We start from the raw sequence: 23,781 nt of genomic DNA, 5'->3' as shown, positions 1-23,781 counted from the left end.
CAGGGCATGGATGTTTGTGAGCGTTTTTCTGTGTTTGTCTACAGGTAGAGGCCTTGCGACGAGCTGATCACTCGCCCAAGGAGTCCTACCGTATGTGTAAGATCTAGAAAAAGCAAAGTGAACGGAGTTCATAGAGGTAGGCCTAGGCCCACTGGGGCTATAGTGCCAAGGGGGAAAAAAAAGGCCGCTACCTACACATAGAACACAAACACAGAATAAATGCACAAAGCCATCGAGGACTCGAGTGGAATTCGAACCCACGATCCCAGTGTTCGAGCGGGCGAAGACGGTCACTGTGCTCGGCGGTGCGAGTGCTAATTAAGCTTAAACTGCAAAGAACGCCGCTGTTAATATTGGGCACAATAATACAAACTAAATCATTACCGATGTTCGTCCACAATTCCTTGCATTCTGCTTCATCAACCAACCGAATGGTCCAACCGCCTCAAAATGGTTTTGCAGCGTTTCGGAAGGCCCGAGAATGCAACAGCCGTACTGACGTGACATAATTCGTCATTAGTAAACCGGGCTGACGTCAAAAGGAAGGCAGGACACGGATACGTATGGACGTCATGAAATGGCGACATGTCACCGTAAAACTTGTGTTACCGGATACAGAGGCCGTCAGAGGTGTCCGGAGGGACTCGCGGAGACATGGCACAAGAAGGGAACATCTCACTCTTCATGTAAGATTTGAGGTTTTCACGGCCGTGACTATGAAGAAGGCCATCTTCTGGGATGTGGTGCCGTGTAGATATTGTGTTAACCGACGTTTCGGAGGAACGTATCGCCTCCATATTCAGGGTAGAAGAAAAAAGAAGAAAATCCGCGAGCGAAGAACCAGCGTGAGTAGGTGTACATATACAGCTTTGCTTAGAATGACCGATACCATGACCTCCCAGAATGTTGAGCTTTCCTCCAGGGACACACTGTATGTACACATATAGAGGATTGGTATTGGGTGCTCTCATGTGCACCCCTGAAGGGAAGTTCCGATCTGTAAGTGCTTCGCTCCCGATCCAACCTAGCATTTCCTTCAGCTGTGCGGTGTGGCATATGCGTTTGTTACTGTCTGTTTATCCTGCGGTCGTAGTTGTGCTTTTGTTTCTTTGTAACTTTCCACTCGGCCGCCTGATAACGCTTTGTTCTCCCTCGCTTAGTGTTACAGCCTCGTGTACCTGTCGTTAGCAGGCCTCAGCAGTCAGGTTGGGGTTGGGGTTGGGGTTGCTGTTCGCTGTTGCGAGGGTGGGGTTACTGTGGGGATCACGTCTGTTGGCTATTTTCTTTAATACTGAATAAAAAGATAAGAAAGGTAAAGTTGTCTCTGTGTGTGAGTAAGCACTGCGCCATGAAGGTGTATGGGAGAGCGGATGAAATGGCCGTCAGTCTGGGAGCCAGTCAGTTGGAGCACTACGTTCAGTTGCGGGATATTCGCCGGACAGTAACGACGTCATCACATAAGCCGAAGAATTTCCATTGTTAAGATACGTTACCAGGAAACGACCAGTGAAAGAAAACTGAGAAGACATAGCGTGTGAGTTAGCGACAGCGTTATGATTACTTGTAGTTGCGAGTGCTGTGCATAATTTAAAAAGGCCTCGCCATTAAATACGGTGACAGAATTGCGTAGGTTGACACTAATACACAGCATCTCAAGAATATGATTAAGGCCAATTTCCTTCATTAGCCTCCTCTTGTTTCTTCAGACCGAATATTCTTAAAGCATTTCACAGTAAGCCTCAAACAAACAACCATAACAAATCTTTGAAGAAAGCAGTCTTCTGGGATTTGGCACCGTGTATATGTGGTGTTAACCGACGTTTCGGAGGAACGTATCGCCTCCATCTTCAGGGTAGAAGGAAAAATATAAGAAATCCGCAAGCGAAGAGACCGTGAGAACCGGTATTACGTCGGTTAACACCACATATACACGGTGCCATATCCCAGAAGACTGCTTTCTTCATAGTCACCGCCGTGAAAGCCTCAAATCTTACATAACAAATCTTTGTCCGTAGATTTCGGACACTCCTGTGTTTCCACGATCTACCGTGACAAATTCATCTCATGGGACGCAAGACGCTTCGATTAACATAAATAAGCGCTGAGTAAGCAGTGGGCCCCGCGCCATGACATGCGCAGTAGCAACAACAGTCTTAAGGTCAGAGGTCGCGGAAGCCTTACACGATTCCGAACCGTCACATCAGTTCCCGGTTTTACGACGCAGTGTCGGGAAGATAAAGATGATGAATTATTTATAAAAGTGAATACAGTATGGGAGAATTCGGGCTTAGAAGAGGCATCTTAACGGTGGGCGGGACATGGCGGTATTTCCTCGTGAGGCTAAACACCTATATACAGGGTGTCACTGAAAATTGCGGACAAAACTTGGGCACCTGTTTCGCACACGAAAACAGTAAAAAATGTCCACATCAACATGTGTCCGGAAACATTTATTTCTGAGTTATGGGTGAAAGAGTGCATTTGTAACAAGTGCTCAGAATGCCCTCCGTGAGATTCAGTGCACGCCTCGACACGTCTCATCATGAGCCGGGGCATTTGCATCCACACTGCGGTGGTGATATGCCTCTTCGTTGTAAACATCCAGAGGATTCAAGTCAGGTGAGCGTGGAGGCCATGCAGTGGGTCCTCCTCTACCTGTCCATCGGTCATGACAGGTGTTACTGAGAACATCTCGCGCAGCACGTGCCAGCTTTGCCCTGTAAGCCGACGTGGCAAAACATGCGGGCCTACATTAATGCTGAACTGCTGCTGGTGTCTACACGGTTCTCTTTCAGCTGTGACTCACGAAGTAATGGTTTCCGGATACATGTGGATATGGACTTTCTTGTTTTGGTATGTGGAACTCGTGCCAAAAGTTTGTCCGCACCTTTCATTAACGTCCTGTATGCATATAATTAATCTAAACACTGACCTAATCCTTGTAGCCGCACTATGGCCCCGGGGTCGACTCAGCCTCTAAGAGAAATGAGCACCATGAATCTTCTTGAGAGTAAAAAGCGGCTGGGGCGTGAAGCTGACAACCTCACAGCCATCCGTGAGCCGACTGTCCAGACAATGCGGGAGTATCGACGTGTCACAACCGTATGGGCCTCCGAGGCCTGTTGTAGGGATAGCTTTTGCCTTTAACTTTGATAATTAAACTAAATGATGCAGAGTCTGCCGGTCTGTGTGTTGAAGACAGCTACGAACATGGTCAGTAGATGGACGTAGCAAACAGCGGAGTAAGGCCTGTTTCTGTCGATACTGCATTGTTGACCTAACCTGAAGACATCAGCAACATTTACTTCTACAGACGGACTCGATACACGGACAGTAAGATCCTGTCTTCAGAGTGTCTCGCTCAAGGTCTATCATGCAATAAGAGCGGATTAATGGAAATGCTATCCGTGGAAACCGTGTGTTGAGATGGGAATTGCAAACGAGACAACTAATCTGACCTAGACTTAGGCGGGAGGCTAATAATAAGATGGGTCTTAGATAGGATGGGGTAGTATAAACTGGATTGATCTGGCTGAGGATAAGGACCAATGGAGAGCTCTTGAGAACATGGAAATGAACCTTCGGGTTCCAAAGTTCTGGAGTAGCTGTGAAAATGGCGGCTTCTCCAGAAGGGCTCAGCTCCATGTAGTTAGTTCCATGACGTCGCGACCGATTCTGGGGCACACAGAGACTCTTATCCGATGGGAACTGCGAGCAAAGTGGCCGGAGCGTTAACCTTACCACTCACTTCCAACTAGTGCCGAGGTCAAGAATACATGGATATATACATCCACCCCCCAAATACGTCTTCATGGAGTGGTGCTTAATTAACTAAGCATAGTAACGAATGTTTATGCCTCAGATACGGAGAGAAAAGGCATGTAAGTATTCATGTAGAGTTCATCATTCTNGTTTCCGAAACGTCGTGTTTTTATTTTATCTTAAAAACCAGGACGATGGATAAAGTCCAAAAACCCAACATATCAGTGTGTTATACACCATCGTCAGAATCATATAGTAACTATGTTCAATTTAAAGTTTAGTACAAATTCTTTCAACTGTTGTCGAGTTGTTGTGTGTCAGCAGGCAGACAGAAACATAACAAACGCATTTTTGTAACTTTTAGATGCGAACGCGCCGAGAAAGAAACTACCCCGAAAACCTATGTACGCGACAGACCTCATTTCATGCCGTAAGGAGATTCACAGAACATTCAGGTACTTCCAGGGCAAAAACTATCCGTGCAACAGGCCGTGGAGGCCTATAGGTTTGTGAGGCGTCGAGGCTCTCACATTTGCTAGACAATCGGATCACAGATGGCAGTGAGGTTGTCAGCCCAACGCGCCGGCCGCCCTTTATCCCCAGGAAGGTTCCTGGTACTCATTTCTGTCAGAGGTTGAGTCGACCACAGGGCCACAGTCCGGCTGAAAGGATGAGGTTCACTGAAAATCCAATGTCTTCATCGCGAATCGAACCCGCGACCTTCCGGCTTGCAGCTTAGTGCCTCAACCAACTACTTTACTTTACTTTACTGCGTACTCGGATACTTCCATGGGCGTGCCCAAATTTGTCACCCCATTCCTCGTGTTTCTGAGTCCGCGATAGGGCTAAAAGTATCGTAAAGAGCGCGGAATACGGCGCGTCGGAGCCTGACGGGCGGGATGACAGACAGACAGGCCGGAGACAGCTGACAGAACAGAGCAACTGTAAATAATGTTCAGGCAGGCGCGGGCAGGAACAAGAGCCGCATATGCGACTCTGGTTTCGTAAGCTGCAGAGCTCAAAGGGAAGGGCTGGACGGTAGAGGAACCGGAGTTCGATTTCGTACGAACCACGTATTAAAGGCATGGGTGCCTGAAAATCAATCAATTGGCTCGAGATTGGGTGCGGTCGCAGGCTACTGTGAACTAACTAACTAACTCACTAACTAACTCACTCACTCATGGAGCTGAGCCCTTCTTCAGAAGCTGCCAATTGTTCAGGTACTCAAGAACTTAGCATTTTATGGAACCCGAAGATTCATTACCGTGTTCAAGAGAGCCCTCCACCTGTCCCTATCCTCAGCCAGATCTATCCAGTCCATACCATCCCATTTTATCTCTCTAAGATCCATTTTAATATTGTTCACCCTCCTTTGTCATGGTCTTTCCAATGGTCTCTTTCCTTCTGGTTTTCCCACCAAAATCCTGCATGCAGTCTTCTCCTCCCCATTTGTGCTGCATACCCTGCCCACCTCATCCTCCTTGACTTGATCATTCCAATTATAAACGGAGAAGAGTAGAAGTTATGAAACTCCTCATTATGCAGAAGCCATTGTGAAATTGATACAAAATTGTAGAATTTCATAAAAGGCGGAAAATCTGTTTATACCGCTGGTAGTCGCTAATCGACCATCAGCTTATTCACAGAGCTCACTATTTGGTAGACTAACGAAGTTATGAATGGATTTGGCACGGTAAAGTTGCCCTGTGCTTAACTAATTAAGCACTAGGCCATGAAGACGTATGGGGGAGTGGATGTATAGACCCATGCTTTCTTGACCTCGGCACTAGTTGGAGGTGAGAGGTTAGCTTCACGCCCCTGCCATTTTACCCCCGGGGAAAGAACTCACAGTTCGCTCTGGGTGGGGCGCTGCTTGGGCCCCTGAACCGGTCCGGACGACGAGGAGAATAGGACTCGAACTCCGGACGCTCGGACATCCAGCCCGTAGCTAGTCGCCAGACCATCTGAGCTGTCCCGGCTCATTCATTGGATAAGTGTGAAAGAATTTTAATCTTTTGTTACAAACCGAGCGAAATCTGTAAATGACCACAGGCGATGTTATTTGTTTGTTTGTTGGGGTGGGGGTGGGGGCAGAGGTGAGGGTTCAGCGCTCACGTGAGAAATTAGACGTTAATGTTTCCCATGGGCAGCAAAATGAACTCCGCGTGGCCCGCTTTCTGCTGCTGCCGCTCCGAACGGCGAACCAATTAGCAAGCGCGACCTCACAAACGCCAGAAAACCAATATCCGGAAAGCAATATTGATTTTTCGCCCGAGGAAATTAAAAATAATAATAATAATCTATCTACTGCTGATGCAGTTCGATGTAATTTTAGCAGTAAATACGGATAAAGGTGAGAGAAATAGAGGCTGCAATATCCGCAGAGTTGAAATTTAGCTTAAAATTCAATCGACAATTTAGCGTATAACTTGATGATGTGCTGTGTAACAGTTCGGGGTTTCACTCACTACTAAACCGACCGCTCCATCGTGTGACTACTGCTGCTGTCTGCAATGTGAACGTTTTGAATTCAGTTCTTCCTCTGTACGTAGCAATGCAGTTGTGGTTGGAATTTTTTTATTGCTAGTAGGGTGGGACTAAGTCCCTTGTACTGCGGCCACTTCTGGCCTATTGTACCAGCCCCAGATGATAGGTGAGGGTGATTGTGGAGCAATTGGTGGAATGAAGATTGGCAGGGGAAACCGAAGTACTCGGAGAAAACCTGCCCCAGCGCCACTTTGTCTACCACAAATCCCATTTGACCAGACCCGCGATCAAACCCGGGCCGCCGCGGTGGGAAGCCAGCGACTAACCGCTTGAGCTATGGCCAGTAGGCCCCCAGAGGAGCATTATACAAATATGGTGTTGACTCCAACTTCATGGCCGTAAATAGATGGTATAGCTAGCTCAATGACAGGATTATTTGAGAATACAGGTAACAGTACGACTCTTATACATTCGTCATTCTGCCCTGTAAAGACACTCCCAGGAATGCCCTGGGAAATCCCACACGCGATGTCTGTTCTACTGCTTTGTCTTCACATGTTCACGTCTTACTTCCAGAATACAGACAACGGGCTCACTGTAGCTGATCAGTACTGTCACGGCAGGGACTAAAGGACTCCAAGAGGTGGGTGGCTGTCTCAGTTTTAGCGAATTCTATTTTCCTTTTGTTTATTCAAGGAAACTCCATGTTATTCGGACTGTAAACAAGTGGACCTCAAACTTGTGAAGCTCGCGACGCACCTTGGTGTGAATGTTTTCCTCACGTCACACAAGAATTATAACAGAGAACTAGCTTTATGTCGTCACGACTTTAGACTGACTACAGACGTATTTTGGATTGGTAATCGCATTTACTGAACACTTACAGATCGTAAATACGAACTACGACAGTCTCAGAGTTACACACTCCAAAGATCAATGTAAATCCAGCACACATAATGTCTTCTCAGACTTCCCTAGCCATTGCTCGGTAGCGGCTTTCAACAGCGGGCGTTCCCCTTGCTCTGGGTTCTCGAACTGTCCCCGACCTCAGCTACAGCAACTATCGACTAACTCATTCACCAACCGACTCCACCACAATGATTGACTGACTGCAGCTTAATTATTACACTACTGCTAATTTACACACTACAAAGCACTGCACGCTAATTTCTTCATTCTATCTCACCAGTTCTCACGGATTTATAGCACAGGAACTATATACCTTTCCTTAAATCACACACTCCAGATACCACTGCACTACAGTACACATAATGTCTCCAAATCACTCGTTAATTCTTCACAGGCCGACTTCTTGTACTCTTCTGTACTCCTGCAGCTTACTGCTTGCTTCTGCCGCTACTACTCGTAACTCCTCTGAGTACTCCTGAACTCTTACTTACATAGCCTCGGAACGGACATGTATCACAGGAAACACATGTCACCTGATCACCGCCTACTGTTGCGTGACGTCACGGCGCACACGGAAAACACAGCTTCCTCTATTGTTGTGTGCTGGACCTTGTTTACAGAGCTGTTGCCTGGCAACGCGTTTATCAAATCCGTTACAGTGTGTCACGACAGTATGCATCAGTACGTTTCGTTTTGCGCCTACAAGAATTAATATCAATGCCATTAATATTTCCCCACTTTGTCGCCAGACAAATGTCGGGTCAGAAAGGAAGCCCCAAGCTTAAAGTCCGATTGTGTGATGATGTGCTGCCTGGTCAGGAATGACGCAGATGTCGGGGAGCGATGACGAGTTCGAAGCAATGGCAGAATGGTGATGAGCAGAGGAAGGTCGAATAATCTTTGAGGAAACTTACTTCACTGCCACTTCATTTATATAACGGTTCTTAGAGTAGTCACCAGGAAGTGAATCCGAAGTTCCTCGGTAAAAAGCTGGTTTCTAACCGCCCTATTTATGTTTAGGTGTGAGAAACATCCAGTTAGTTATGCACAACAAAGTGTGGAGTGGAGACACGGCCGTTTTTGTAGTAGAGTGTACCCTTAAAATTATGATATACATACTCGGGTCAAGGAAAGAATGAACACGAATGGCCGCAGTTTAAGTAGCTTGCTTGTTTCCTACTCTATTTGCAATAGCTCCTCTTCTCCAACATCAATAAGAAACTGGGATTGCAAACAGAGGGAGTAGGAATACAAATGGGGCAGGGAGGGAGAATTCTGTTCACTCTTTCCGCTATTTGAGACTAGTAAAATAAATTGTATGGAATAAGCGAGAAGTCGCACTGTGTCCATTTCGAGTTACACGAACAGGAAGTGAAACTGTAAGCAGCAGCACGTGCTATAAATCCCCCCCCCCAACGAGTAAAATAAAGAGCACAGAAAGTTTCAGACATGAAGTAACTTTGAAACACGTTATTTCTGTATTACATCTGCACCCCCTTGAGCCATTAACATTCGAAATGCGGGTGGGTTCCACGGGCATAAAGTAACGCCAGAGAGGGAATGAGTTTCGCCTGGCCCTCATAACTCAAACACTATCGAGACTTTGCAGGCCAAACTTCCCAGTTATTTACGAAATATATGTCCAAGATGAACGTAAGTATTAAATTCACCCTGTGAGTAGGGAGGGGATTTGGAATGAAGAATCCATAAATTATATATCTTCCATTTAACTGTTTCGCTGATAGACTAACAGCTTATTCCGGTCTCAATCCAACGTTTGCTGGGCCTACCTGCCTCCCTGCCCGTCCATCCATTCATCCGTCCGTCCGTCCATCTAGGGTATGCGTAAAACAGTTCGTTTCACTTCAACTCCTTAATCTTAGACAGTCGGTAGGATTCCTTGTACGGGGGATCAGCCCGTCGCAAGGCCGCTACCTACGCAGGACAACACAAACAAATAAATGCATAGAGATATCCATGCCTTGAGTGGGATTCGAACCCACTATCCCAGGGTTCGAGTGAAGGAAGGTATTTCATATCTTTGACCGTGCGACCACTATGATCGGCGATGAGTACATGCGCATATATTCCCTTCAGATTGCACCTGGGACCTCTAGTTGTAGGGAGTACAGACTTACAGGCCCCATTTCCTGGTGGGCTGTGCTTTGTAAGTGCCCTTTCCCGAGGTGACAGGGTGGCAGACAGAAAGGGAACCACATCGGAATTGAAGTCAGCTTCCTGGGGGAAAGAAATCCTGCTTTTCCAAAATGCAGACTGATCAGGGCGTTGTGAAGTTCTTACGCTCAAAGTCAAGAGAGATCAGATTCTTGAATATCACTTTTTGTTATTGCTAGTGGGGTGGGACTAAGTCCCTTGTACTGCGGCCACTTCTGGCCTATTGTACCAGCCCCAGGTGATAGGTGAGGGTGATTGTGGAGCATTTGGTGGAATGAAGATTGGCAGGGGAAACATGCTTCAGCGCCACTTTGTCGACCACAAATCCCACCTGACCAGACCCGGGATCGAACCCGGGCCGCCGGGATGGGAAGCCAGCGACTAACCGCTTGAGCTATGGCGCGGCCCCTTGAATATCACTTAGACTAACTTGAGGCTTCGAAAGTTTAACTGTCCGATGCTGGTGCTGCCGATGGAAAGGATTTCGAATTCTTGTTATCAAGATACACCATTCGACGTTTTCTAAAGCTATGCAGAGTACCAAGTTGTGAAGACACTGCACTGAAATAATCAGCAGTTACTCACCAGCTTGTCGCGGGGACGCCAATAGTATCACTGGTAACAGGGTCACCAATGGCAACCTCATTCCCGAGCCAGGAGCACCCACTCTTCACTGCAACGTCATCATTTCACCTGCAACAGAGCGAATGTGGTCAATTTGGTCAGTGGAAGCAGTTACTTTCGGCCTCGGCGCATCATTCGCCAACACATTCTCGTAATGTCACAAGCATCCGTTTTTGTACAAGTCTATGTGTGTATATGTGTGTGTGAGTGAGCGGGAGAGCGAGGGGGGGGGATTATAGCTCGCTATCGCAGATGAAGCGGACCGTACGTGAAATGCGGAAACAATGTACGAGGTACTACAATAAACTTCCCGGACTAGCTCAAAAAAGAAATGTTGGCTTAACTTACTCAATTTTGGCTTCCATCTCCTGCAGCCGTCTCATCGCGTTTTCCACTCTTCAAAAGCGCCGTGCAAGTCATTTTATTTAATGCTGTCGAGTACCAGTTGCGGTTCCCTTTGGCTGTCAGACCCTGTTTCAAAACGTCGTCCCTTCAGTTGCATTTCCAATTTGAGAGACAAAGCGAAATCACAGGGGGCTAAGTCCGGTGAGAAGGGGGGACGGGGAACGTTAACGGCAAGTGTGTAAACAACACGTTACCATGACAACACTGTCATCAAATGATGTACGCTGTACCGTGCGATTTGGAAGTACAGTAGGAAAAAAAAGTCGAATGAGAAGGCAGTTAAACCCAATGTGTTATCTCAGCGGTAAACGTGTGATTCGGAAAAAAAAACAGAGGGATGGTAATCCCATATTGGACCGTGGAGCACAACATAATTATGAAATTAGTAACAAATACAAATTCAACGAAAGCTGAGAACAGGGAAATCCAACGAACAGATGGAGGTATAAATCTGAGACGCAACAGGTAAGGTATAACATTACGCCTGTAACAGACAGTCGAGGCTCCCACATTTTCTAGACAATCGGCTCACAGCTGGCTGTGAGGTTGTCAGCCCTACGCGCCCGCCGTCCTTTACCCCCGAGGAAGATTCCTGGTACTCATATCTGTTAAGGGCTGAGTCGACCCCAGGGCCATAGTGCGGCTGTTTGGTATCTGCCATGCAACTCCCGAGTTTAGGCAGCGAAATGGGAATACTGACATTTGCAACGTGCGGATGTCAGACACAACATTCAGGCGGCGTCTGCTGACAAACCTTCCGTAACTACGAAGCTGTACTGTTGCCGGCCGCATTTGGGATTGTAATCGAATTAGGCAAATTGATGACCAACCGCGAGGGGGCACGAAGTGTTTGGAAATGTAGACACGTGTCTCCGCGTTCCGTCAGTACAAGAAGTAATGTCAGCTAATTTTCCCGTGGTGCTGATCCTATAAACGTTTGTAACAACGCTCAGTTCTTGATATCGTCATCAACGTTTACGCGTTTGCAACACACAACGTACAAACAGGAAGGAAGAACCTGTTTCAATAACGTTTGGCATCTATATCATGATTATGTTAATATTCAGTTTATTTCCGATCATAACAATCAATACTTTCAATTCTTGAAACGCATCGTGTCCAAAGGAACGCAAATACAGAGAGACAGGGTACGTATCAAGAGAGGGAACACACGTTGCGATACTGTCTTCTCACCAGATTTCTGTCAAATGCATCGCATGATTAGGAAGAACAGTACAGTAACTCCTCGCTAATCCGGTTACACTTTTTTTATTGCTAGTGGAGTGGGACTAAGCCCCTTGTACTGCGGCCACTTCTGGCCTACTGTACCAGCCCCAGATGATAGGTGAGGGTGATTGCGGAGCAACTGGTGGAATGAAGATTGGCAGGGAAAACCGAAGTACTCAGAGTAAACCTGCCCCATCGCCACTTTGTCCACCACAAACCCCACTTGACCTGACCTTGGGCTGGAACCGGGGCCGCCGAGGTGGGAAGACAGCGACTAACCGCCTGTGCTATCACGGCCCTTTCAGGGCTATCTTTTGCTTCAATATTACGAACGATCTCCGCGCCAATTAATCGGGATTAGCGAGGGTTTACTCTATTTGTTAGTTAAGTATTTTAGAGAGGGTGGGTTTCCCCAAGCACCGCGACCAGTTTGATCTATTGTGCTTCCCTCTATGATATTCTACCAGTCTCTATACCCTACCGATAAATGGTGTGTACCATCAGTCCCGCCGAGCAAGCGAGTTCGGCCACTTGCTTAGCGGTGTCTATAATGCTTCCCCCATCTATGAGAGGCCTTAGAGACTATTGTTGTGCGGGAAACGTCCTGGAATTTGGCTCAGTGATCCCCTTTGGGGATATGGGGTTCTTTTACGTGCCGTAAAGTTACGACACGGGACACACAGCTTAAAGTCCCTCCCGGAGGACTTGTTCCCTGAATTTTTCCGCCCTTAAAAATTCGACGACCTCCGCCTGGTATATGAACCCGCGTACTACGAGTCATGAGGTGGGAACGTTACCTCTAGACTACGGAGGCCGCTTACTCTATTTGTTACTGCACGTCCTTCCCTGCCTCGGAACTAGGGGTTTCGCAATCTGTGGCGTGGCGCCTTCATCAGGATAAAAGAACAGAGAAATCTACTAACAGACTTGATGGGGTGTAGGATCTGGAACGAAGTTTGGTTACGGAAACCGCACAGGGACTGTGTGACCATACAACTCACTAGTCCCAGTACATACACGTCGTTTCGGTCCTGCAGGAGGTCGTTAACAGGAATTAATTTTGCATTTTCGCTCCACTCTGGTTCGGATGTGCTGTCAAATGCATACAGGGGTAGGGTAATAAAAAGCTGCAAGGTGTTCTTGAATAATTCCCGACATATAGTTACGAGCTGTAATCCTAACAACTCTACAGAACTGATACAAGGCTGACATTTTAATATTTTAACATGTTAATATCAACTTTATGTTCCGTGCCAGACACCACTGACGGTTTAATGGCGAAAATGTATAACTGTTATTCTAGTTCATGTGACAAAGTCTGGGCGAAATTCGTGCTTCAAGTTTCGGCGACTGTTTCAATTAAACAGGAGAGATATTTGAACAGGCAGAAATGTCGGTTTGCAATAAAATTGGAGAATAAATCTGGGAATGAGTACAAATTCCTGCCGTTCGCTGCTACTGCCACCCGCAAATTTGTCCCTGCGCTTAACTAATTAAGCAGTAAGCCACGAAGGATTATGGAAGAGTGCATGTATAGATCACGTTTCCTGACCTCGACACTAGTTGGGAGTGGTCGACTTCACGCTCCGGTCGCTTTACCCCCCGGGACTCATTGCATAGGGGCTAGGTGGGCCCTAGTACCGGTCTGGGTGGTTGTAACCCAGTTGCATCCTAAAACACTGCATAATTTCACCATTTGTTCTCTAAACAGAACTAACCCTTTCCGGTCAAATTTCAATATCATTAAGGCTGATCCCTTTGAATGCCAGTGGGCTATGTAATTTGAACTACTAGTATGAACTTTTAGCTTCACTATGGCCCCTGGGGTCGGCTAAGCCTCTAACAGAAATGAGTACGTGGTATCTTCCTGGGGGTAAAGGGCGGCTGGCGCGTAAGGCTTACAATCTCACCGCCATCTGTGAGAGAACTGTCTAGATAATGTGGGACCCTCAACATCTCACAACCCTATGGGCCTCAAAGGCCTGTTACAGGGATAGCTTTAACTTTTTAACCTGTTACGGATTTCGCTAAGTTTCAGTAACCTTGAAAAACCACGACGCACCGAGGGTACATCTGTACAGCTCAACATTACTTCGATTGTTACTTATGTATTCGTTGCCTAACAATGAGCATCTACCCTGGCTCCGCTATTCCGACGTCATATCACGATATTATTACACCAACGTTCTTCCCAGAACTACTGACAGCACGGAGTGGCTGGAGAACCGACGGAGGCTTGGGAAGACGCAAGAACCGAATAATAATCCCGGGTACACAAACATCTGAGGACCTCTAACTTTCTGCAGAACAGGGCAGTCGGTGCGCGTGATGGATTGGCGTATACACGTCACATCAGAGCGGCTATGCATTATTCTTTTTTTCAAATTCCCGCGGTAACCAGTATGTACACAGCAAAAGGCAGCACGAAGATATTTAACAGTGGAGTACAGTAAGCTTCACAACTGTACAATCGATAAACTGTCTCTGGTAGTCTCTCACGGCAGCACATTCCCCGACGAAACAAAGGAGTGACGCTACAGACTAGCATTCGAGAGGCGCCTTAGTTCCAATACCGTTGCAGCGTCATTCCCTTCCCTAATCGAATTCCGTGACGTCACCTCAAAGCTGATAACGAACACTTACAACAAAAGACTGCAGAATGCTATGATGCAGGTCTATGTCTTCACGAGCGTTAACAGGGTCTGCAGTATGTAGTTACGGATAGGGCCGGAAGGAGACAGTGGAAGGTCATCTGTCTGTCTATCTGTCTACATATCTACCCACGGCTCTACAGCCCTCATGCATCTCGGCTGATTTTTCAGTTTCTTGACCTTTTTACACAGTCGGTAGGCCTCCTCGGACGGAGGATCAGCCTGTCCCAAGATCGCTACCTACACAAAGAATAAAAGCACAAAGGCATCCATGCCTTGAGCGGGATTCGAATCCACGATCCCAGCGTTCGATTGGAAGAAGAAAGTTCATGCCATAGACCTCGCGGCCACTGTGATAGGCCTCGGTGGAAGATAACATGAAGTAGGTTTTGAGGTTCTCAGCGGCGGCTGTTATGAAGAGTTCAATGTTCTGGGACACAACGCCGTTAAGTCCGTTGGAAGTCAACCGGAATTTCGGAAGAACATATTGCCTCCATCTTCAAGGTCGATGAATAAGCCGAGATAGATACAAGAGTGAAAGCGGGCGCCAAGCAGAACCTCCTGCTTTCATGCTTGCTGGGCTTATTCTTCGACCCTGAAGATAGAGGCAGTATGTCCTACCGAAACATCGACTGACTTTCAACTGACTACAGGGTTTTATATCCCAGAAGACAGCACGCTTTAGATAATACTGTAGTGTCCACCTTCGTCGAAATCGTTCAAAGCGTACCTCTAGACAGCAGCATCGCTTAGTGTACGTTATTATATCAAGTTCAGTATCTTAGTATATAATTGTAGCTGTTCCCGTCCAGTGAAGTCTTCATTTAAGCGTATCCCCAGTGGTTATGAAGCGTGTACATTGATGACAGCGAAGTAAATACAACCGCTGATAATAGCTGTAAATTTACCTTAAACTTTCGATGCGCTTGTGGTACTTGACAATGATCTTGCCTCACTGAACGCCACGCAACGTCTGGAGCAGCTCAAGGATCAGTTAACGTCCCATTTACCGGTTAACTTCCTCGCGGGTCATTCTCCTAACCTTCATTTGAATCCTGCCCGGAACCGAGCAGAATAATGTAGCGGCAACACTGTACAGCTGTATTCATTTCGAATTCTGCTGCAATCCTCGAGGGGTTGCAAGTTATTCCGAAGTTTCTCGTGAGATTCCTCAGTTACTCTAATCAGATGATGGGAAATTACTCGGAAATAGGACATATCATTCTGATTCCTTACTTATTCATGGCCATCTTCCTATCTCACTTGGCGATGGAGGTAACAAACCAACAGAGCAGAGTTCGTCTCATTCCCCGAAATTTCCGAACATGAAAGTTTGTTAGTAAGTAACTAACTTCATGGAGATGAGCAGCCAGTTCTGCAGCTACTCAAGAACTTCCCAGCATTTTATGGAACCTGATGGTTCATTACCGTGTTCACAAGAGACCTCCACTGTTCCCTATCCTGAGCCAGATCAATCCAATCCATACCATCCCATCCTATCTCTCTAAGATCCATTTTAGTATTTTCCACCCACTTATGTTTTGGTCTTCCCAGAGGTCTCTTTCCTTCTGGCTTCCCACCAATATCTTACATGCATTCCTGTTCTCCCCATTCGTGCTACATGCCCTGCCCTGACAGGTGGTACAGCGTCATTAAATATACTGGCATACATGTGTACGTCTCATGTTCAACGTTTATAATCGGGAGGTCCTGCTCGAAGTGAGAGAATGACAACAAGCAGACTGCCAGAAATATGAACGTCTTCCTCAGTCCTTCAATTCAAATCACGTACCGGGATGGATAGCTCAATAGTACAGTGACTAGAATGCGGGCTTCGATTACCGGCTGAGCCAGGCCAGGGTATGAAGCTGCCTGCTAACATCCATATCGCTCTAACTGATATTTCGGCCGCTGAGCCCGTAGCAAGTCGCTATACCGACTGAGCTATCCCGGCTCCCCGTTACGCAATTCGTACACGTCCTTACCTCCTCCTCTGCTAAGTAATAATTCGTTTGAACCTTGGTTCTCTCATATTGGTGACAAATCATTTCCGTCTCCTTCTACTAGTTTCTTCTTGATTTATTATTGTACCCTGAAAATGGACGCAATATTTTGATTTTAGAATTCGCTGTTTCGAGTACACCGACAGAGCAGTTTATCAGAACAAGGCTCTGCTTCTGAAATCTCATTAATGCTTTCACACACGCGATTGGTTTCAGGCTCATTCTGGAGCTTCGTTCCCTTCACTGCGCCGTCAGAGGATTGACTGCAGCTAATTTCAGAACGCTAATCAGCGCACTTAATGAGATTTAGAAGTCGGTATTAATAATAATAGGATTAGAAGCGAACCATTCATCGCAAAGCGATGTGTAAGCTACAGCTGAGCCTCTCACGGCCGGCGGTGGCTGTGAAGCGTCGGTAAGCGTCTATCAGAGTACACGGCGTCAAACCTTAGAAGGCGGTGCTCAACTGGTGTAAATTTTCTGACCTTCGTAAATCAGAGCATTGTGACATGCAGACCCATTGCCAAGTGACAGGACTGCAAACAAATGACAGCACAACAGCCGTTGCTAGGGAACAGCTCTGTGGACACGTCATTTCGTCGGGAAAGAGCGAACACGCAATAATGCAACATATGTTTTCTGTGCAGTCTGTGCCGGGGCTATATAACGAGGACTAGTAATTCAGTTGAGTTAGTTGAGAGTTGCTGTTCGAAAAATTGAGAAGCTGGTAGCTGTGGCGGAGGGGGGGGGGAGACAGTTCGGGTACCCAGAGGAAGGGGAACGTCCGCCGTTGGAAGTCGCTACCAAGCAACGGCTAATGAAGACAGAGAAGACTCTATGTGTGCTGTAGTTTCAGTGAACTATGAAGTGCGTAGCTCAGTGAGACCGTTGTAGTTATTTGTAGTTATATCCGGTATGTATAACGAATCCGATTACAAGTCGAACCCCCGTATATACGTACTTGTAATCACTAAATCACATGACAGTATCTAATAACACATACGAGTACTGTCTTCGGGGCACGAGGTAGCGTAGTTGGTTGAGGCACTATGTTACAGGACGGAAGATCGTGGGTTCGATTCCCGATGAGGGCATCGTTTTTCAATTGACCTAGTCCTTCCAGCTGCACTGTCCCTGGGTCGACTCAGCCTCTAACAGGAATGAGTATCAGGAATCTTCCTTGGAGCATAGGGCGGTCAGCGCTTAAGGCTACCTGACCGCTATTTGTGAGCTGATGGTCTAGAAAATGTGGGAGCCTCGATGTCTCACAACCCCATGTGCCTCGAAGCCCTGTAGCAGGCATAGATATACCTTTACATACTGTCTTCAGCACCGAGATCGTGAATTCAAATCCCGCTAGAGGTTTGGATGTGGGTGAGATCACTTTATATGCGTAGATAAGGGCCTTACTATGGGCCGATCCCCAGACCAAGGAGTCCTACGAAATGTCTGAAACGGATTCATAGATTTAGAAGTTAATGCCGAACTGGAACAGGCTAGAGGACCTAATCCAAAAGACGGGGGGGCACGAAATTTTACAAATCATTCCGACTACGAATTGGGTAATGGCTACGTCGGATTTGAGGTCTTTACAGCGGTGACCGTCATCAGAATCTTCCGGGTTGCAGCTTGCCTCCTATCTGACGTTCCTCCGAAAAGTCGGCGGGGGCTTGTGCCGAAATAAGCGGCGTTATAACCCTAATGTGCGAAACCGCACATAACTTGCAATTTCCTGAACAAGACCGCAGCAGTTCTGGCACTCACTGCGTACGGGATGTTGGCAGCGTAAGTCACTGCCGCACTGAACAGTCCAGCAGAACCACTGCTGAATATTCATTCCTTAATTATTGTATAGAAGCGTCAGCTCCTGGAAGTGACTTTTGTTCAGGCCTTTACACTTCTACAGAAATGCAAATGTACGATTGAAGTAAGGTTTTTTAAAACAGTCGTTATAGACTGGATTAATCCTTCAAAGAACAGTCGCTACTGTACAGTTCCAGAACTGTTGATAAGAAAGAGAGATTATGTACTGTTTCCAATACCGGTATTTATTGTTCAAGTGGCAAAGTTGGTAGTTTGCCTAGTATAATACGTTTTCGAAAATTCAACCGTCAACATCAATGCACTTCGCAACTCGTGTGAGGGCATGGCGTGTTGCTCGTCTGTACAGGGTACAGTGTACTGTGCAGTGAAATAGCTGTATCTATGAAACCTTTCGGAATAGGACAAGTGTACATATAAGCTTCTTTGCTTAGAATGACCGATACTATGACATCCCGGAATACTGACCTTTCCTCCTGGGGCATCCTAAGTTTCATTACAGTGTTCACAAGAGCTCTCCATTGGTCCCTATTCTATCTGATCAGTCCAGTCCACATCACCATATTCTATTTCCCTAAGATCCATTTTAATACTGTCCTTCCATTTATATCTAGGTCTTCCTAGTGGACTCTTTGCTTCTGGCTTTCTCACTAAAGACCTTAGTAAAAACATTCTGAAATCCAACACTTGCAAGTAAGGTAAGCCTATGGAGTAAGTGAAGGTGGAGCAACGTACTACAGAGAATCAGTAAAGCGGACTGTCTAATTTTCGGGCGGAAGTTGAGAGGGAACACTCAGTTACTAAGGCGATGATTAGGTTAAATATTTTCGTTCCATTCACGGAACACGAAAAACCGCAGTCGGAAGTCAGAGGCACTTCACCATACTCAGACAAGCGGACGCTCTATCTCTGAAGTACGGGCTCAATTCAATTACAAGCCTTCAGCTGTCGCCATTATGAACCACTATTGAATTTTTCCTACACCTCGACAAAACATTAATCACAGGCAACTCTGCAACTTATCCCATACAATGAATTTCAAGCGAGCTATTACAGAATAATAGGCTCTATAGATCGCTGAAGACAAGGGCTGCATGTTGCGGTCCCAATAAAACACACCCTCTGCTCTGAGCGAATTCAGTACCTCACCCCACAATGACGTATGACCCAGTTCGGTATTACAGCTAGCATACAGATCGACCCCCACAATGGGCCCTGTAACTCATGTGCTGCTGAACTTCTAACCGGCTTGTGCTCTGTTCGAACATCGGCCGACAGGGCCCTTGGGAGCGCTGTTGGCTTATTTATGATTGAAGCGACTTTATACCTGAAATGACGTCATCAAGCCCATGCATCGCATTAAGAATTTCCTAACAGTGAAAAACTTATTAGAGGATCACAGTGGCCACTGTCTTCGTTTGCTCGAACTCTGGGATCGTGGGTTCGAAACCCTGTCAAAGCCACAGATGTCTGTGTTGTTCTGTGTGTAAGTAGCTGTCTTATTACTGGATGATCACTCGTCCAAGGAGGCCTGCCGTCTGTGTAAAGAAATTACGGAAATGAAGAAGAGGCGAGGGCCCAACACAGGGCTGTACATCCATTTATGGACGAATGCAAATATTCCATGCTACAGAATACAAAATTCCCAACTGCGTTCTTACTTGGAGGCCGGATGAGGAAACTCGATTAAAGTTTTATGAAATAGGTCTATAAAGAGAAATTCCATTTTGACCTAACATCAAGTGCAGTTCAGTATGGGTTCATATGGTACAGAGTTAGAGTTTCCCGACAACTTGCAAATAAAGACTCCTGTACTGAAACTACATATATCTGCCCAAGGGTTTAAGAGGTGATGCAGACCCTCAAACGCCATGACCTCCACATCAGGTGTTCCTATTACTACGAAGAACAAACATTTCAATCAACAACTCTTAAATAAAAATAATCAGTGGCACGAGATACCGCTGGAAGACGCAGGAAGAATTAGAAGGCCCGTATGTCGATGGAGACTTCAAAATAGAAAACACGTCTGCCACTATAAAAAAGTAAAGGTATCCCTGTAACAGGCTGTGGACGTCCACGGGGTTGTGAGACGTGGAGGCTCTCACATTATCTAGACAATCCGCTCATAAACGGCGGTAAGGTTGTCAGCCTTACGCGCCGGGCGCTTTTTATTCCCAAGAAGATTCCTGGGACTAATTTCTGTTAGAGGCAGGGTCGATCCCAGGGCCATAGTGCGGCTGGAAGGATTACGTCAATTGAAAAAATCCAATGACATCATCGCGAATCGAACCCATGACTTTCTGGCTTGTAGCATAGTGTCTCAACCAACTACGCTACCGCGTGCCCCCGTGGCATCTTTCCAGATATTTTCTTAAATGTTCATCGTGTGGAATGGTGTTCCCCGCGTGGAGGCAGGTTAGAATAACTCCACCACAGCCCTGCGAGTAACAGAAGGCGACGGGTCCACTCAGCTTTCCATCAAATGGGAGTACAGTGGCCGGGACGTGAAGCTGAACAGCCACCTCCATCTTATGACGGGATTACAAACGGTGGAGCTACACCTCCACTCCTCTATATGTCTTCTAGGCGTGGTGCTCAATAACTTAAGCACGGGGACAACTCTTTACTCACTTACTGCATGGGGGTGTGCCCCTCGCAGAGAAAACGTTGCCTATACCCACTGAATTGGAGGCAGGACACAGGTCTGGATGCTATGGAGAAAGGGAAATCTCTTGCCGTTACCGAGAAGCAGACCATAATTCTTAGACCCCCTCAACAGGTATCCGGTACCCTAGTGACTACACTGACTGAGCTAACCCGACTCTTAGAATTAAATCTCAAGATTGGGAAAAAGAGACAGTCGTCGTCATCATCATTATCATAATCATCTCCTCCTCCTCCGCCTTCTTCTTGCTCCCACTTGGAGCATAGGGCATCAGTGAAACGCTTCGTTTCATTTCTGTTTTCTTTTTTCCTTTGGCACTACAGCCCCAGTGGGCCTAGGCCTACCTCCATGAACTTCTCCGTTCACTTCGGTTTTTCTAGATCTTACACATTCGGTAGGACTCCTTGGACGGGTGATCAGCTCGTCGCAAGGCCTCTGCCTGTACACAAACACAGAAAAACGCACACACACAAACTAAACATCCATGCCCTGAGTGGGATTCGAACCCACGATCCCTGTTTCCAAGCAAGCGAAGACAGCATATGCCTTAGACCGCTCGGCTACCGTGACCGGCTCTTCTGTTTATTAATCGATAGAATTCCTTGGACGGGGCATCAGCCCGTCGCAAGGACGCTACCTAACACAAACACAGAATAAACGCACACAAACATCCATGCCTCGAACGGGATATGAACCAACGTTCGAGTGAGCTGCAGAATATCAGTCTGCTATTCAGGGGTATCACGGAATAGGCCTGGAAGTCTCGCAATAAGATACGGCCACCCGAATTGCCACCCATAACGCAATTCTATATTGACTGCACCGCCGGGGCGCACCAGTAACTGATGGTGACCGGAAGTTGATTGGTGGTCTGGGAGCAGTTAATTGGCGATTTGGGACATGGAGGAGAAATCCGGATGTCAGAGCTACGAAAGGGACTATTTGCCAACATCTGCTGCAACAGAGGGCGCGTTCCGCGAACAGACCTCAGCTGATGTTTTCATGTACAAATCAATAACTGTTCTGCTAATAGCATTGACATTTGTAAAGGTTTTTATTGGAGAATCTCATTTTAATCCGGGAGCTCAAATGAAGACATCGAATGGGGAAGCACACATGACGGAACGTGAAATCGCATGGCAAGTTCGCTCTTTTATTCACGTTCCACGGCACAATATGATTGAATCCGTTCTAAATGTTTAAACTGGTGGAGTACATCCAATTTGTAATGGGCAAGTATTTTAATACAAGTAAATGCAACATCCAAATCTCGGGGCACGCGGTAGCGCAGTTGGTTGAGGCACTATGCTACAAGCCAGAAGCCTGCGGATTCGATTGCCGCTGAGGTCATTGGATACTTTACCTAATCTTTGCAGCCGCACTGCGGCCCTGGGGTTGACTCAGCTCTAAGATAAATGAGTACCAGGAATCGGCGACCGGGGTGTAAGGCTGACCTCACCGACATCTGTGAGCCGACTGTCTAGAAAATTCGGGGGCCTCGACGTTTCACAACCCTATGGACCTCCTGTCACAGGGATAGATTTTATTACTATCCACATCTCATTAACAAATATCACCGATTTATCTGGTTCAGTTGGTTTGTTGAAAAAAAAAGTACTTTCCGTTTGGAATTTTAAAGATAAACATATTTACAATCATAAAAAGGGGAAAAAAACCGTAAAAAGGCAAAAGCTATCCCTGTAACAGGCCGTGGAGGTCCATAGGGTTATGAGACGTCGAGGCTCCCACATGTTCTAGACAATCGGCGGTGACGTCGGCCTTACGCGCCAGCCGCCATTTACCCCCAAGAAGATTCCTGGTACTCATTTCTGTTAGAGGCCAAGTAGAACCCAGGGTCATAGTGCGGCTGGAAGGATTAGGTCAATTTAAAAATCCAATGACCTCATCGGGAACGGAACCCCTGACCTTCCGTCTTGTAGCATACACCTCTTCAGATGGGCAGGTTCCAAAACAACTTTCTTGAGTACAATTACTGTGTTATCCATAGGCCTGATTTTAATTAAAACACACCGTTTCTCTCTCAAATTCGCAGGGCCGCACCTTTTTTCGCCATGTTCTTAAACATGTCATATTCTGAGGCCTGTGGATATATCATGAACAGTGGATTTGCGCTGAACAGGACTACACCTCTTGCAGAGGTCCCGCGGGACTCGGTACCAAGAATGACTGTGCTGCCGAAAATCAGCAGCAATTTACTCGACCGAACGCTCCATTTCTGAAGGCCATCTGCGTCCCAAACCTGGCATAGGACTATACCATGGTGACAAGAGAAAACAAAATCAGTGATTCAGAATTGTGACCAAAAGCTCTTCTGAAGGTTCTGTTTTCTGAAATATAATGCTTTGTAGGCTACTAAAAGTCAAACAGACGTTTCGGACGAATACACCTCCTTCATCTTCATCTCCAGTCAGGCTTACTTTACGACTGGCCGTTTAGCGCCTATCAGTTCGTCTTGGCGCCAAGCCCCTTGAGACGCGACCAACGTTTTGTTTTCAACTGCACTCTTGCGTTCATAGTCCTCATGTGACATCCTCACTGACGAGAGGATTGGTCTGTCGTTTACAATTTCTGCTGGTCCTCGCCAGCTCAGTCATTTTCGGGTCTGGTTCCCGCGGGATTCATGACTACACTGTACTGTCTCAGACTCGAGACTCCCCTAACCTGGAGGGCCAGGTCCCTGTATTTATATCCCCCAGGGAACAGGGTGGCCCGGGTATACCCCCAAGCACTGGGTTCCCTTTTCGTCGCCTGGTCAAATTAATTCAATTTTGAGTAGAAGAGTAAGCCAAGCAAGAAACCAACACGGCAACCGTTTTCACCACGGCGAATTAAGATACCTTAGCAGTAACGGTTACTGTAGGAACCGTGGTTCCAAAGCTACCGTGATCTCCGTGGAAACCGTGGCTACCATGACGGACGTATGGGTAGATGGCGCGAAGACACAAAATAGCGCCCCTGTTTCTCTTCACCTGACTCTGAGTAACTAGAAACCACTTCAGGTTCTCACAGCGGTGGTCATGTAGTGTTA

General features: G+C 46.7%; 1 protein-coding gene across 4 annotated transcripts in view; it reads right to left on the bottom strand.

Annotated features, from left to right (window-relative positions):
• Positions 1–23,781, bottom strand: part of LOC111862707 — a 268,559-nt gene that overhangs the window by 38,563 nt on the left and 206,215 nt on the right. For all 4 annotated transcript variants that reach the window (XM_033750765.1, XM_023848323.2, XM_023848326.2 and 1 more), the window contains one exon: positions 9,919–10,026. In XM_033750765.1, the coding sequence (XP_033606656.1) occupies positions 9,919–9,979 (61 nt within the window). In that variant the 5' untranslated portion in view covers positions 9,980–10,026. The remainder of the gene's footprint in view (positions 1–9,918; positions 10,027–23,781) is intronic.

The sequence above is a fragment of the Cryptotermes secundus genome, unplaced genomic scaffold, assembly GCF_002891405.2.
Source record: "Cryptotermes secundus unplaced genomic scaffold, Csec_1.0 scaffold5, whole genome shotgun sequence".
Taxonomy (NCBI): Eukaryota; Metazoa; Arthropoda; class Insecta; order Blattodea; family Kalotermitidae; genus Cryptotermes; species Cryptotermes secundus.
The sequence above is the reverse complement of the archived record's forward strand: the minus strand, read 5'-3'. Positions and strand labels throughout refer to the sequence as shown.